The 15,626-nt window shown below is 57.9% G+C and overlaps 2 protein-coding genes across 3 annotated transcripts; both read right to left on the bottom strand.

Moving 5' to 3' along the window:
• Positions 1–303: 303 nt before the first annotated feature.
• PDXP (pyridoxal phosphatase) lies at positions 304–2,701 on the bottom strand. The gene is made up of 2 exons (XM_082060586.1): positions 2,101–2,701; positions 304–1,837 (listed from the first exon to the last, which is right to left on the bottom strand). Exons 1-2 carry the CDS (start codon positions 2,681–2,683, stop codon positions 1,512–1,514), a joined length of 909 nt encoding a protein of 302 aa, XP_081916712.1. The 5' UTR covers positions 2,684–2,701; the 3' UTR covers positions 304–1,511.
• A 1,007-nt stretch (positions 2,702–3,708) lies between these two features.
• Positions 3,709–14,639, bottom strand: SH3BP1 (SH3 domain binding protein 1). 2 transcript variants are annotated; one of them, XM_082053215.1, is made up of 18 exons: positions 14,104–14,639; positions 12,238–12,280; positions 11,773–11,877; positions 10,823–10,896; positions 10,605–10,716; positions 10,430–10,506; positions 9,280–9,415; positions 8,551–8,619; positions 8,062–8,152; positions 7,627–7,769; positions 7,430–7,541; positions 7,253–7,334; positions 6,472–6,552; positions 6,248–6,364; positions 5,721–5,818; positions 5,402–5,531; positions 5,125–5,240; positions 3,709–4,677 (listed from the first exon to the last, which is right to left on the bottom strand). In XM_082053215.1, exons 1-18 carry the CDS (start codon positions 14,163–14,165, stop codon positions 4,322–4,324), a joined length of 2,004 nt encoding a protein of 667 aa, XP_081909341.1. In that variant the 5' UTR covers positions 14,166–14,639; the 3' UTR covers positions 3,709–4,321. The 2 variants fall into 2 exon arrangements, with proteins under 2 accessions (XP_081909341.1, XP_081909340.1); XM_082053214.1 differs by having other exon boundaries at positions 3,710–4,677; positions 10,823–10,899.
• Positions 14,640–15,626: the final 987 nt, after the last annotated feature.

The following is a 15,626-nucleotide window of genomic DNA, read 5'->3' as shown; positions in this document are numbered from 1 at the left end:
GTGAAACGCAAAGGCCACATCGCTCACCGCTCCAATTCACCTGGCTGGACCCTGCGCCCCACACCACAGCCCCACCGGCCACCTCCACTCTCAACTCCAGTTCTGTGATCCCAGTAAGAGACAGCAGCAAAGGGCCACGTGCAAATGCTGTCCGCAAGACATTGTCCATCCCTCTCTTGTCTACCCAGCAGCACCCCCTTGAGTGAGGAAAGCTCTTGCCATGTCCTCATCACCGAGGTCTCAAAGATATCCAGGCCGTTTTCATCTTGATGGGACCATAGGCAAAAAAGGAGGCCATTTCCAGCCTACGCTCACACTTTATTATATACAGAGACACGGTGAGTGTAAGAACATCAACACAGGACATGGACAGTAAAGGGAGGCCCAAAGGCACTGTCCCCTGTCCCCTTGGTGCAACCAGTCAGCATAATTTATACAAATAATACAATATTTGAACAATAAATAAGTTTGATAAATAAGATCAATAAATTAAAAAAAAAAAAGTAGAAAGACAAAGCAGCAAGGAATGATTTTCAGGGCTGCGACACATTCACAGCAGTGACAATATCACCAATATCTCACCTGCACACCAGCAGCTGTAGCACAGACCCCCATCAGCCCTTTTCTCTCACCATCCTATGGCAAAATCCATTGAGGGGGGGGAACCGGGGGGAGTTGTACAGTTCACCACCACTGTGCTGTCGTGGTCTAGGATTCCTCTCTCCCTCGCAAGCCCCTTCAGGAAAGGTGCTTGAAAACAAGGTACTACCGCAGATCCACTGTGCACAGTCACAGCTTGTCTGTTTGGCAGCAAAAAAGCCCTCAAACCAGTCTCTTCCCTTTCTATAGTCCTTCAGGTGAATACTGGCACAGTTATTAACTGAGTCAGGGCAAAGGGTGGTGGAGAAACATCTCTAAGGAACAGGGGAGTGAAAAGATGAGCCAATACTCCCTTTCACTTGTGGGAGGCAGACATGCTCTCATTCCTCACTCCAGAGCTCTGGTACGCTCCTGCCACACACCCTGGCACCAATGGAAACTGGGTGGGTGACAATGCCAGCCAGTCCCCTGGCAAGGAGGGGCTCACCACAAGGACTGCAGGGATGTAGCTCAGAAGTAGAGTTACAAGAGCGAAGGGACAGCAGTAAAAGGCCGCCACTGGTTATCTAAGAGAAAAATAATAAGACAGCCGGTCCCTAGCCCCTGCGGGGGGAGAGGCTACACAGACACACTGATTTCACGTTCCTGTCAGCCTCAAGGCCTACAGCTCTCTCCCAGAGATGCTGGCATATGAGGGGCAGAAGGACTCTGTCATCATGGACAGCTCTCAGCAGACAGGAGACAACTTGAACCCTGCTGCCTCCTGCCAACCCCCGCTTTTGCCCCCAGAGAAGGGTGTTGGAATGTGAAGAAACCAGGAATTGAGGGAATAGGGCAGTGAGAGAGAACTGGGAACAGATGGAGATCTGGGATGGGGAACCCAAGCCCTCTGCCCTCACACGTACAGACCGCTACTCATCCAGGCCCGGTATCAAGTCTGCAATACTGTCCACATAGTAATTGGGCACCAGATCCTTGGCAGCGGCGCTATCGCTGGCCATGTAGGCCCGCGCCTCTTCCAGGCGGGAGACACCTGTCAGGGTGAGGATGGTGGAGAGGCCGCAGTTCTTGCCGAAGAGGATATCTGTCTCCAGACGGTCTCCCACCATGAGCGTGCGGGACGGGTCAATGCCAAAACGCTCCACGATGCAATCAAACATGTAGGTGTTCGGCTTCCCCACCACCAGCGCCTTGCGGCCCGAAGCGGTTTCCACTGCAGCTGTGAGGCTGCCAGTCCCTGGAGAGGGTGGAAGAAGGAGAAAAATGAGTGAGATACAAACTAATGGGGTGCAGGTTGCAGGCAGCTCAGTGCCCCGGGTCCCACCAGAGGATAAGCACACAGCGTGCTGGCAGCACAGCTTTGTGAACTTGCAGGGACGCCCCAGGGCAGCTCTACCCCTCCTGATTCTCAGGGAAACACCTCGCCCGGGCCTGGGACAGCCAACCCCACCACCAGTACCCCGCACCCCCCAGGCAGCAGGGGAGGGGGCGCCGGCTCACCAGGGGTGCGCTGCCCGTCGCTGAGCGGGTGCCAGGGGTCAGGGTCGGTGGCCACCAAGAGGCACTGCGGGTCGCGCAGGTAGCCGCAAGCCTGCGCCAGCTTGCCGAAGGTGAACTGGTCATCGTAGCCCACCAGCACGGCCCGCACCGGTTCGGCCGCGCCGGGGGCCGGCTCGCCCTCGCCCGCCAGGCGCAGGCCGGCGTCGCGCACCTCGCCGCGGAGCCCCTCGCCGCCCAGCACGAAGACGCGGCCTGCGCCGTTCCCGCTCTCCCCGCCGCCGAGGAGGCGCTGGCGCAGGAAGAGCGCGGAGCAGAGCGCGGAGCTGAAGACGTGCTCGGCGCGGACGCCGCGGAAGCCCAGGCGGCTGAAGCGCCGCTCCAGCTCGGCCACGGAGCGGCGGCTGTTGTTGCTGACGAACAGGGCGGTCTTGCCGCCGCGCCGCAGGCGCTCCAGCAGCTCGGGGGCGCCGGGCACGGCGCGCTCGCCCGCCCACAGCACGCCGTCGCAGTCGAAGAGCAGCCCCTCGGCCGGGCCCAGCACCTCCCGCAGCCCCGCGCCGCTCAGCCGCCGGCAGGTCGCCATCCCCCGCCGCTGCAGCCCGCCGGCCGCCGCGTCCCGCCCCGCCCCGCCGCCCGCCAGACACCACCGCCAATGGGAGACGAGCACAGCGCCGAGCGGCAGCCGCCCTGCCCTGTCACCCTGGAGGAGAAGGGGCGGGGCCAAGCGGCGGGAGGTCAACTCTCAAAGTGACAGCCGCGCTGTCCTGTTGGCTGCTGAGGGAGGCGGTGTGGAGGCGGGACGGAACCTGAGTACGCTTGCTGATTGGCTAAATCCACGTTTTCGAGCTATCGCCTCCTCTGGGTGAACGGGCGGTGGCAGGGCGCCCCCTGCTGCTCGGTAGAGTGCATGTGCAGCGGAGCCGCCATTACAGAATCACAGAATGTAAGGGATTGGAAGGGACGTCAAAAGATCATCCAGTCCAATCCCCCTGCCGGAGCAGGAACACCTAGATGAAGCTACGCAGGAAAGTGTCCAGGCAGATTTTGAATGTCTCCGGAGTAGGAGACTCCACAACCTCCCTGGGCAGCCTGTTCCAGTGCTCTGTTGCCCTCACTAAGAAGTTTCTTCTCAAATTTAAGTGGAACCTCTTGTGTTCCAGTTTGAACCCATTACCCCTTGTCCTACCATTGGCTGTCACTGAGAAGAGCCTGGCTCCATCCTCATGACACTCACCCTTTACATATTTGTAAACATTAATAAGGTCACCCCTCCGTCTCCTCCAAGCTAAAGAGCCCCAGCTCCCTCAGCCTTTCCTCATAAGGGAGATGCTCCACTCCCTTAATCATCTTCATTGCCCTGTGCTGGACTCTCTCCAGCAGTTTCCTGTCGCCTTGGCCCTGTCCCTCCGTGGGCTGGGGGAGCCAGTTGTCCTCCTGTCCTCTCACCGAGCCGTGCCTCTCTGCATTGGCCTTCCCGAAGAATTGCCCTTCCTGCCACCTGCATGACGGGTGGCCTCCAGCACCTTGGGCTGCCAAGTGCTCCCTACCCACACATTCCTATGACAGTGACACCAGCTCTTCAAACAGTTTAGTTGCAAAATATAGAGATATATATTTATATATATATATCTGTGTCTGTGTGTTCCTGAGGCAACACATTTTAAGGCAAAATGGGGCAGGAAGGGCTGGGATCACAGCTGTGTGCCCACAAATGGCCCCATGGTGAAGATGCCCCTGCTCATTGCAGGGGGTTGGAGTAGATGACCTTTGAAGGTCCCTTCCAACCCAAACCGTTCTATGATTCTATGGAGCAAATCTGCCCACGCTGGCCCCAAAAACTGTAGGTAGTGCCTGGGAGCCTCCCTGCCTTGTCCCCTCCTGTGCCCCTGGGAACAGGAGGATGACCACAGCGGGGGGCTCACGTGGGGTCAGGGGATCCTGGGTTGGGAACTGTGTCCCTGAGGGGTGGCAGGGCCTGAAGCCCAGCACGGCTCCCAGCAGGGATGTGGTGGTGCAGGGGTGAAGTTTCTCTGGAGACAGGAGAGCGAGGGGAGGCGGGTGGAGGGTCCTGGCTGGTGTGAGCCAAGGGAGGAAGGTGGAGGAGCTGGAGCGCCATGCTGTCCCTCAGGCCACCCAGGCTCTTCCACAGTGCCTGCTGGTTTCCAGAGGGACACCAGTCTCATCTCCCCAGCCCTGCAGTACTCCCATGTCCCTGTCCTGCTCAGTTCTCCACAGGCTCTCCTGCTGGTGGTGATGTGCCCAGGGGACTCATTCCTCCCTCAGGCAATGGCTGCCCCTCGTCTGTGGCTTTGGGGTCACAGTCTGTGGCAGCCACCGCGTCGGCCTCACCGGCAGGAGGCCTTGGGGACAGTGGCGTGTTCCGGCTGTGGCGGCGTGCTGGCTGTGGGGGGAGCGGTGGCGGGACGGAGGGGGCTCGGTTGGGTGCCCCGGCCACCCGTCGCGGCCGGGCTTTGGGGCTGGCTGTGTGCTCGGGTGCCACCGGGGCAGAAGCCATGCTCCGGGGCTGGGCCACAGGCGGTGGAGGCATCATGGGTCGGGCCGGAGCTGGGCGCTTGCCTGGAAAGAAAACTGCCATGGGCTGGGGTCCCCTCTGCCAGGGTCTCTCCCTGGGGTAGAGGGGGTTATGGGGGTGGCTGAGGGTCAAGCAGGGGCCGCAGGCAGATTGATGGACAAACTGCCCCTAGCTTGGCTTCTATACTGCAGATCCAAGGGCAGACCAGCTTTTGGGGGCTCTTCCCTTCGCAAGGGGCCATGAGCTTTGAAACCTCTTTATGGGGAGTGTTCAACCCCACTCTGGCAAACTGGCCATATCCACCCCTGCAATCCCACCTCTGCTTGGAATGGAGCAAAGATGCTGGCCCTGCTGCGTGGGCCAGAGGCCCTTCCTCTCATTTGGTGGCAGAGACATCCCCAACACCCTTTCTCATGGGGAATGGCGAGATGAATGCGAACCAGAGCAGGGATGTCATCTCCCAAGCACCATGCCAGCTGGGGCACCCCAACCTTTGTGAGAAGTGTCATCAGTCATCTGTGGAGCTGGTGGCCCTGTGACTTCAGAAGATGGTCTGGTCACTGCTGGCGTTGTCGACTGGGACCTGGTCTCAGGGTCCCTCGAGGTGCTGCACAGAGAATGGGGCAAGTCAGGCTTTGGTTGGGCATGGCAGCCCTGGCAACAAGGCACCTCACATCTGCCTGTGAGGGTGCAGCCCGTGGGGTGGGATGGGGGGAGAACATGGGGAGAGCTGGTACAGCCAGAGCCCCCAGCTCCCACTGAACTTACCCCTCTCCATCCGGGAGAGCGGGGGTGCTGGCTGGAGGGGGCACAGGGGATGGCTCTTCCACCTGGGCAGCCTCATCACATCTGATGTTTGTGGGCGGTGTGAACATTCCCGAGACATTGAAATCTACCTCTGGGTGGAGAGAAAAGAGGAGACCCCACGAGGAAGTGCTGTCGTGCAGAGCTTCCCCTGGTGACCCCACATTGGGGAACCAGAGCAGGCCCCCACTTCCCTCCTCCTGGGGATGGAAAAATGTCCCTTTCCCTTTCTCCTCCCTTCTCTCTGGGCCACGGCCCCTTCCGAGCAAGGACCTGGCCCTACCTCCAGGGAAGATGGTGTCCGCGTTCTGGATGAGGGCTTCCACCACACCCACCACCTGGATGGAGGAGACTGAGGCCAAGTCCAGTTGCATGGGGTCTCTGAGAGACAAGGGTGAGTGAGGCACCAGAAAACGATTTTTGGGGCATTAACCCTCTTGGAGTTCATTCCTGAGGGGGCAGAGCCCAAAAGGGAGACAGCCCAGCTGAGAGGGGTGGTAGAGTGGGAGGTGAGCCTTGTTCCCTGTCCTGGAAACCTTGGTTTGGTGTTGGATGCCAACCATGTTGGAGGTCATCCATATCCTAAGTCTCTGAGTCTCAGCCTCTTATTCTGCCACTTTTCAGAGAGGCTAAGAGGACACGTGCTTGGCGAGAGGACGTGCCGCTCCGAGACAAGTGACAGGACTTGAGGCACAGGTGCTTTAGACCAGCCCGAAGGTTGCTGGGTCAGGCTTTCCCGTGGCGTTTTCACCCAGGACACCCCAGCCAGGGCTGGGGAGCTGCCTCCCACCCCTCCCAGCCAGACCTTACCCTGTGCTCTGCTGTGACCACAGCAGGTTGGGGCCCAGCACGATGGCGATGTTACTGGGTGTCATTTTGTTCACCTCTTGCTGTTTGGCCAGCTTGGCTAAAAACTTGATCAGATACCTGTGGGGTAAAAGGAGGGTGAGGCAATGCTAAGTATGGATTAGGGGAGGGAACAGCTGCCCCTGGTGATTGCTTGAGGCCGAAGAAGCCCCGTCACTGCAAAACACCTCAGATTGTTGTAGCTGTCCCGGGGCAGGCGGCTGCAGGTCTCTTGCAGGCTCTGTACACGGTCATCAACGTCCTTTAAGCTGTGAGAGAGAAAAAGGAGGAGCAGAGAGCTCAGCCCGCTCCTTATGGCCGAGAGGAACACGTCGTGTGATGGAGAACAGCCAGTGTTGGCCACCCCATGAGGATCATGGGATGGAGATGCTCTGCTGCTGCTTTTATTGGGCAGCTGAGCCAGGCATCCCTGAAGGACAAAATTGCACCTCAGAGGCTCAGAGAGTTTTAATATGGCATGAATATAGCTTGTGGGTGGGCCTGGGGCCAAGCACAGCCTCACCACGAGCAGCCACCCTATTTCACCATTACTATGGGGGTCATTGGCACTGAGCTGATCCCTTCGGAAAGACACTTTCCCCCTTTTCCTAGGCCTTTTGCTGTGCCTCCTCTGCCACCCCTTCCATCCCAAAAGCAAGAGGCAAAACTGGGCTGGTGAGATGGGGATCATATCATTGAGGCCAAGCAGGTCTTTATAAACTAAGCTCTTCTTGCAATCAAAAAGACTGCAGCCTTCCTCCTTCCCGTGCCATGCTTTTCATCACTGTTCTCCAAAATTTTGGGCCATCTAGATTTCTTCTGAGCATGAGGCAGATCAGGCACTGTGTTTGTTTCCTCACATGGGAAATAAGGCCAAGCAACCCTGCTCTGAGTGCTGGGAGGAAGAGTGGAGTGACTGGGGGCTTTTTGATCCCCACTAGGCTTTTCCACCCCAATGCCTGGACCCACCTGGCCACTTTGACCCATTCGTTGTAGAGCTCAAAGGTCATCAAAGGCTCGGGCAGCTCCCGCAGGTAGGATTTCAGCACGCCTGGGAGAGGAGGGGGACCGGTGGGGGTGATGGCAATCAGGGGACAGCAGGGACTGCCCGATCTTGTCCTCACATCCCGCCTCACTGGCACCCACCAGCCACAGCATGTGGGTCTGAGTAAAACTCCTCCAGGGCATTGGAGCCACTGGCCAAACTGCTCTTCATCTTCCTCAGCACAGAGGCACCCGCTGCCAGCCGGAAGAGTCCCTGGGGATGAGGTGAAGAGAGAAGGGATGCAGGGGGCTGCATTTTAGGGGGGAAGGTCACTGGGGGAGTCAGGAGCACTGCCTACCTCCTCCCTCATGCCAGAGGCCAGCAGCATCATGACACAGGCTTCGATGGGCAGCGCGATCTCCCGGCCCAGGCTCTTGAGGTGTGTCTCTAGGGGCACGCCATAGTACCCTGCCACCGGGACGTCTGTAGTGAAGGAGGGCTCTGGAAGAGGGAGGTGAATGTCGGAAGGGATGGTGGCCACCAGGGCCATCCGGCCTCTAGTCGTGGCAACATCTCACTCCGAGCCGTGGCTGGCTGGGTGGAAGCAGAGGCAGGGCAGGCAGCATCCCCAGCCCACCTCAGGCTGTGGTCCCCAGCCCACAAGCCCAATGCGGGAGCCAGCAGCAGGCACAGGGAGGGAAAACTGCCTCCTTTCCCAACCTCACCGGCCACGCTTGTGTCCCTCAGCCTCGGCTGCAGCCCTGCCCAGGCTGCGTGGAGAGCTGGCAGGTACCTGTCTGTCTGTGGCTTTCCTTCAGCTCCAACAGAGCCGAGTCCAGTGACCCCAGGGACTGCCGGTGGTACTGGGCTTGGATTTCCAACAGCTGCCAGACAGGGAACATGCAAACAGCCCTCAGTTCAGCACTGGCCCCTCTTGGAGTGACCCCCATCCCCAGGACATTGCACCCGTATGGAGATAGGGTGAAGGGGGAGCTGCAAGGGGAAGCCCCCTGGGGTTCATGGAACCATGGCTATAGTGAGGGGTAGAGGGCAAATTAGAGATGGGGAGGGGTCATCAGGACAAGATGCCCTGTTTGCAGCTGGTGCGAGTGGCAGCGTGCACCCACAGTGCATGGAGCAAGGCCAGCACTGGGTACCTGCTGGGGCGTGGGGCTGTCCCCTGCCCTGGCTGGAGGGCTTCGTGTAGATGGGGACAAGGCTGGGTTCACACATAACCCAGGAGATGTTCACATGCAGAGAAGGAGTGCAAGAGAGGACTTACTCTGATGAAGTATCTGGCATAGCTGTCCTCTTTGGTGGAGAAGTGGTAGAGGTCAGCCATGTACTCATCCTGGGAAGGGAGACACAGAGAAGAGCGACCTTTCACCTCCTCCCTAGCACCCAATAACAAGGGGATGTCTTCATAAAGCCCATCATCTGGGATGTGAGTCTCCCATACAGGGTCTCTGGGGTGCAGTGGGGAGGTACGATGTGACCACATGGGGATTTCTTCTGGCCCCCATCACTTGCATTTGACTAATGTCAGTGACCTGCTCTGTAATCAAGGTCCTGGCACAAGAGGCTTAGGAACAAGAGGTCCCTGCACCTCGGGGTTCAGTGCGGCTGTGGGATCTGCCAGACAAAGCCCTAGGGTTTTTAGAGAAACAGGGCAGAAGTGGAGAAAGCTGATGTGCAAGTCCCCTGTCACCCAGAACAGCCCTCAGCTTGCCTGGCTCCCAGCGCAAGGGGACCCCATAAGCTCCCTGCTCTAGTCCCTGGAGCCTCCTCTCCGCAGCTGCTTGTGTTTTGAATCCTTTACTCTGCTTCTTCCCCTGGCTTGGGGCACCTCCCTATTTCTGCTCCTTGAGGGACTGGGTTGCTTGCAGAGGGCAGGACACGCTGGGTGGCTGCATCTGTCTTGGCATGGGGTCGCCTCAGATGGAGCTGCTGGAGAGGGGCAGGTCCCCAGTGCTGGAGCTGCCCCATGGGGGAGAACAGGTGACATTCTCACCTTGCACTGCTCCACCTTCCTCTTCACCTCCTCCTCCTCTTCCTTCAAGATCTCCAGTTTGTTGGCAGCAGCAGATGTCCCAGGGCCAGCACCAGCACCTGTGCTGTTACTGGAGCTCTTGGCAGCTTGGTTCAGCCTTTGGGGTGGGAGAGAAGAGACACACCCACAGCCTCAGTGCCAAGGACGTGGGCTGGTATGGGTGTGTGGGGACCAGGGCATGGGGACCAGGACGAGGACAGCAATTCACAGTGCTGCCCCGCGGTGGCTTTCCTCAGCCAGGCCTCTCACATCCCTCCCGCAGAGGATGATGCTGCCGCACCAAGGGGTGTGACCTGGTCAAGATGGGGAGCACTCAGCACGGCTGCCTGAAACACGCAGGGTCTGTAGGACTCTTCCCAAGCCCCATTCCTGAGATGTTCTCTCCACTTCTCCCTCCAGCCAGAGGCGGAGCAGTGTGGAAATGAGCCACCAGTGACCCAGGGCTGCCCCACTCTCCCAAAGAAACCTGGCATGGCACGGGCTGCCCTGCAAGTGTCGGAGGGAGGCGATCTCAGCAGTACCATGGTACTTTTCTGCCTTCAGCCATGGCACTGGCCTTCCCTCCTGTGCCATGGAGCCAGTGACTTAGCCCAGAGTGGGGTGCATCTACAGAGAGGGGCTGGCTGGGTGCTTCCAAAGAGCTGTTGTCTCTTTGACTTCACCTTCAGTCCTGGGAAATTTACTCCTCAGGGCAGTCATCTTAGAAGTACTTAAAAGGGGCCTACAAGAAAGGTGGGGACAGACTTCTTAGCAGGGCCTGTTATGGTAGGACAAGTGGTAATGGTTTTAAACTAAAGGAGGGAAAATTCAGGCTGGACGTGAGGAAGAAATTTTTTCCAATGAGGGTGGTGAAACACTGGCACAGGTTGCCCAGAGAGGTGGTAGATGCCCCATCCCTGGAGACATTCAAGGCCAGGCTGGACGGGGCTCTGAGCAACCTAATCTAGTTGAAGATGTCCCTGCTCATTGCAGGGGACTGGACTAGATGAGCTTTGAAGGTCCCTTCCAACCCAAACTGTTCTGTGATTCTATGATCTTCCTCCCTCCCCCAACCTGTCTGGGCACTGCACCCAAATGCCCTGATACACCCCAGCCATGGTGTGCCCTGTACCGGCTCTTGATGGTATTCCAGTCTGAGATCAACTTCTGGAGGGTCTTCTTGCGCTTCAGGATGACGGGAAGCTCCTCCTGTGGGAGCAAGGGGCCAGAGAGAGTTGCAAAGGCTTGGGGACATGGGATGGAGGGGTGGAATGGCAGACAGGAGCTGGGAGGGCGGCCCGGGCTACCTCGCTGAGCTTGTTGAGTGGCTGCAGGACGTCATGCTCCAGGGCGATCTCAAACTCAGCCAGGATTTTGGCCAGCGAGCTCTGTATGCAGCAGCCCATCTCCAGGGCTTTCCTGTGTGGGTGACAGAGATGAAATGACTGTGGGCTGGAGCCATGCCACCCTCTGACTCAGTTCCCCCCACCATAGACATATGGCCTTTTCTTCCACCAGCACTTACCCAAGGCTTGACTCTGTGTCCAGTTCCTTGAAGCTCTCGGCCATTGTCATGGACAGAGCCATCAAGGGCAGCTTCTTCTGTGCAAAGCCAAGGATTTGGGAAAGGGACAGTGAGCTGGTGTGTGGCAGCTCCCTCTCCATGAAGTACACCACATGGCATGGGATCAAGTGGTCAAACCCTGCACTGGGTCCCCACATCTTCCCCTGGCCCACCCACCCCCATTGACCCTGGGGCCTGAGTAAGGGCCCTTGGGATGTCCCTTCAGCCAAAGTCAGGATCCAGTTAGCTAAACAAGGCACCAAGGCTTCATAGTTGGTTAGAAAATGCCCAGTCTTCTCTAAAATAGTCCCAAGTGGTGGACTGTGACACTGATGGAGGCCCTCACCAAGCCCAGCCCTGCCACGGCTTCAAATGTGTGGAGCAGTTTAATCACTGAGAATAATTAAGCCAAGCTTATCAGACTGCCAAGAAGACAGGAGCCAACAAAGTCACGGGGAGGGTAAGAAAAGTGCAGGGGGATCTACTGTTTGCTTCCCAGATAAGGGCTGGTGAATACCAGCCAGGAAGAAGGGTCAGGTTCAAACTGAGGAGGAGGAGGTGGTGACACCACTGTGCCCAGCCGTGCTGTGGTGGTCCTCACTGCAGGGCACTATGGGTGCCAGAGGTTCACAGAGGTTCAAGAAGGGACACAGACAACAGGGCTTTGGAGGGTTATTCAATGCAAAACCACCCTCTCTGTCCCAAGAGGCCTCACGTTAGTGATGGCTGAGAGGGTTCTTCTGCTCTGCTCTACCTAGGCATGTGCTGGTGGCCACAACTAGAGATGGGACCTGGGCTGGGCTTTGGGCCACGTTTTGTTAAAGCCTGCAAAGCAGGGGTCTGGCGTCCCTTTTGCTGGTGGGGGACTGAGCCAGGGCCAGCATGAGCTGTGGAGGGAGGATTCCACTTACCACTCGCTTGTCCATCTCAGAGCCGCTTTGCCCCTGCAGGCAGGCCTGAAGCCTCTTGGACACGCTGTGAGCTGCTCGCTTGGCTGGCTCGACCCTCTGCTCAATCTGGGGGCAGAAGGTGGGACCAGGGAAGCTCTTTCACCAGCTGTGGGTGTCCTGAAGCCATGTCCCCATCAGCCAGCTCTGGGTGTGGGTGAGCCCACCCAGCACCCCACCACAACCCAGAGCATCCCTGGTCCAGGGCAAAGGGAACACAGCTCCTCATCAGGAGCTGGGGAAGCCTTTTCCCATGGCAGGAGTCTGCCATTCCCTTAACAGCATGGTCCTGGGGTCCTCCAGCTTGCAGGAAGATCCCAGCCCTGTGACTTGGAGGTACCGGCAGGGCAAATTGCAGGCAGGAATGGGGCAGGTTCCCACACCCAGGCACAAGCAGGCACTTGCCTGTCAGCCCAGCCCGCGCCTCACCTGCAGCAAATCTTCTGGCAGGAGCTCAGTTGCTTCTTGGACCCTGTGGAGGAAGGAGAAAGAGCCATCAGCAGATCATGGAATAGTTTGGGTGGGAAGGGACCTTCAAAAGTCATCTAGTCCAATCCCCTTACAATGAGCAGGGACATCTTCAACTAGATCACGTTGCTCAGAGCCCTGTCCAGCCTGGCCTTGAAGGCGGTGACCTCCACCCAGCCTTCTTGAGAAGGCAGGTCCTTCTGCATCCCACCTGCTTCTCTTTGGGCTCCAGTGAACAGTACGTACTGGCCATGGCCTGGACCATTGTACACAAGGCTATGGACAGAATGATCCCAGGGGGATGAGAACAGCAGGAGCAGAGCAAGGCAGCCAACCTCACTGGCTGGTGGACACCCCATCAGACATGGCTTCCAGTTCAGAGCACCCTGCTCCAAACATCCAGATGTGGCCATTTTTTTTGGAAACAGGGTGCCTAGCAAGCCCATGTCATGGGTGAGACCACGAATGACCTGTGTCATGGGTGAGACCATACATGAAACCAGCTTTTTGCTTGGTTTTGCAGAAGGTATTATGAATCAATCTGGCACAGGAAGCTTCTGGTTTGCAGCAAATTCTGCTCAAAAACCCACCAGCTGCTGTCACCACCAAAGCTCCAAAGCCTTGCACAGAGGAAACCTCACTTCACAGCCTGCTGCCATTGCTACGCTCTGGGAACCGCATTTGCTTTCCTTGCTTTCCCTCTGCTGCTGCTTTTATCCCAGTTCATGTTTCTCTCTTTTCACCGCCTGCCAAAGCCAATGCAGGATGAGGCCGCGAAGCCACAGGAAATGGGGGTGGCTTGGTTGAAGGCAAACAAAATCATGTGAGATCGTGGCTTGCAGAGGAGAGGCTCTGCAGTGGGTGAAGAACTTGCTCTTGGACTGCACGAGCTGCTGGAGACCTCCTGCCTGCCCGGCATTAAACAAAAGGGAGGTGCACCCAACAGGGGGATGAGACATCTTGATGGGAGGAGGGATGGCAAAGGGGATCATGCTCCCCTCTGGGGCATGCAAGAAGAGCAAGAATCCGCCAGGATGTGGGAGCTGCTTCCCTGTGGCTCTGCTAGGCTGGCTGAAGGACCTCAGTGGTCCAGGGGACATGGTTGGTCCCACTCAACCTCCCAGCACTGAGAAACCTGTGGAGGTGGCTGCAGAAAGAGGGAGTGAGGGGGCTGGGAAGGGAGGGCCCAGCCCTGAAATTTCAGTTCTGGGTTTTGCAAGGGGAGAGCTTTGGAAAACCAAAGAGAAAAATAAGGAAGCGATGGAGGTGGGATGGGGCTGGAGGGATTTGTGTGAAGCTGTAAGGCCTCCATGGGTCCTTGGAGGATCCCCGGTCCTCTCCTCGAAGGGTGTCCTGGGACACCTGTACTACTAGGCTTGCTAGAGCTATGTTGGGCATCTGGCTTCCACAGGGCACCCCAGGCTTATCGGAGAGGGCAGGTCTGGTCTTCTAACACCCTCCTGGTCCACTGCACAGCCAAGGGTGTGTAGCTGGAAGGTCCCTCTCCATTGCCCTCACATCCTGGGGAAGCCAAGCTGGGAAAGACCAGTTTCCAGGTGGACACAACATCTTTGGACCCTGGAAGAGGTAGCCGGGCTTGAGAATCACATCCCTGCTGAGCAGCACCAGTGCAGCCCCCTCGCTGCCCCATGGGTGTCGGGGAGCCACAGTCCTTCAACTTATGCTGAAGAAGCTCTAAACCCAAGGTTTCCCCCTTATTCCTGGCCACCGGCCCTGGGAGGTGAGTCCAGCCCCAGCACAAGCCCTGCAGGACCCTTATCCCGCTCCCTCCCAGCCCTCCGGCACAGGTAGCAGAGATGTCCTTACCGACTGTTGATACTGGGATGGGACAGCTGCTGACGCATCCGATTAAACTGCCTCTTCATCATCTTGAAAGCGGGGAGGAGACCACAAGAGCTGGTCCACTTGGCTGTACCTGCTCAGCACCTCTCGGTGACACTTGGCATTGGATGCCAGGAGCCCCTTGGCTCCCCAGAGCCACTCTGCCCCTTGCTTTCCCCTCCTTACTCCTCTCCTTCTTCCTTCCCTTGTTCCCCCTTTTTCTGTTTTCCCGTCTGGTCCCCTCCCTCGTCCCTCCCCAGGGATGCCCTGCCTGCTTTCTCTTCCCCTCCTTTGGACTCCCTTCTCTTGCACACTCTCTGTTTCTGAGCTTCCTTCCTCCTCCAGCCACCCCTCTGCTGCAGATCAGGTAAGAGCAGTTCAGGGCTCCTGCTCAGCTCTGTGTTCCTGTCACCACCCCACAAGTATAAATAACTTCAGCCCAGCCTTAAAGGGGAAATATTATTACAGCAAACACGTAACAAGGCAGGACAAGCACACGCCGCTGCCGAGCCCGAGCGAAGGGCCCACGCTCTATTTCTTGCTGTCTGTCTCAGCCAGGGTGGTTTTTCCCTTGCTTGCCTTGCCCTCACCAGCTGTGCCACAGGACAGCCCACGGCCACACCAGCTGGCTGTGCATTGCATACAGGGTGCGTGATGTGCTCCTATCCTACCTGGTCACCCAAATGCTGCCAGTGGCCCTTGGGCACATCTCTGCGCTTGTGGATGCAACTCCAACCTCTGCTCCCCGCTCAGCGACACATCACTCTCATTGGGACAAAAAGCTGGGGGGCAAGCAGCAAAGCCATCCATCCCTGCAAACCCTTCTGCACCCACCACCTCATGTTCCCTTCCTGCCCTTGCCGAGGCTGCCCGGAGCCACTGCAAAGCTGTGGGGAAGGGCTGTTGCCTCACGCCCTGGGGAGGCCCCTTCCTCCCTGCTCCCCCAACCGCTATCAGGGCTCCCCGGAGCAGGGTGGCTGGGCTGAGCACCGAGCAGCAGCTCTTGCACTCAGTTGCACCGGGACCACAAACTCCGGGCTCCCAGGCTGCAGTGCTGTCTGCTCTCTGCAGAGCTGCACCAGGGCTCAGCTTGTTTTGTTGTTGGGGTTTTTTTTGTGTAAAAACATCCCCCTTGCACCACCACCACCTTTGCTCCTGGCTCTATGAGATGTAAACCTCGCCTTATCTCTGGGCTACCTGCAGCTGGGACTTTCCTCCTTCTGCACTAAGAGTGGAGGTTGCTGTTGGCCGGGTTACATGGCTGGCAAAGGAACTAGCACCCGAGCCCAGACGGGAAGCGGTCAGCTTGGGTGCACATGAAACAAGCAGCAAAGGAAAAAGAGGCAGAAGGGCCACTTCACCTATGCCCTGAAGCCTGAGGAGCAACAATTTGGGGGCTGCTGGACTCTGCTCCTTGGTGGGGAGGTGAGTTCCGAGTGACTGCCTAACAAAGTGATACTGGCAGCTGTTTTCAAGCAGGGACTGGGGCAGTGAGCACTATTCTCCCT

Source organism: Streptopelia decaocto, assembly GCF_964273445.1.
Source record: "Streptopelia decaocto genome assembly, chromosome: 1".
NCBI classification, from domain to species: domain Eukaryota; kingdom Metazoa; phylum Chordata; class Aves; order Columbiformes; family Columbidae; genus Streptopelia; species Streptopelia decaocto.
Note: the sequence above shows the minus strand (reverse complement) of the source record. Positions and strands in the feature narration are given on the sequence as shown.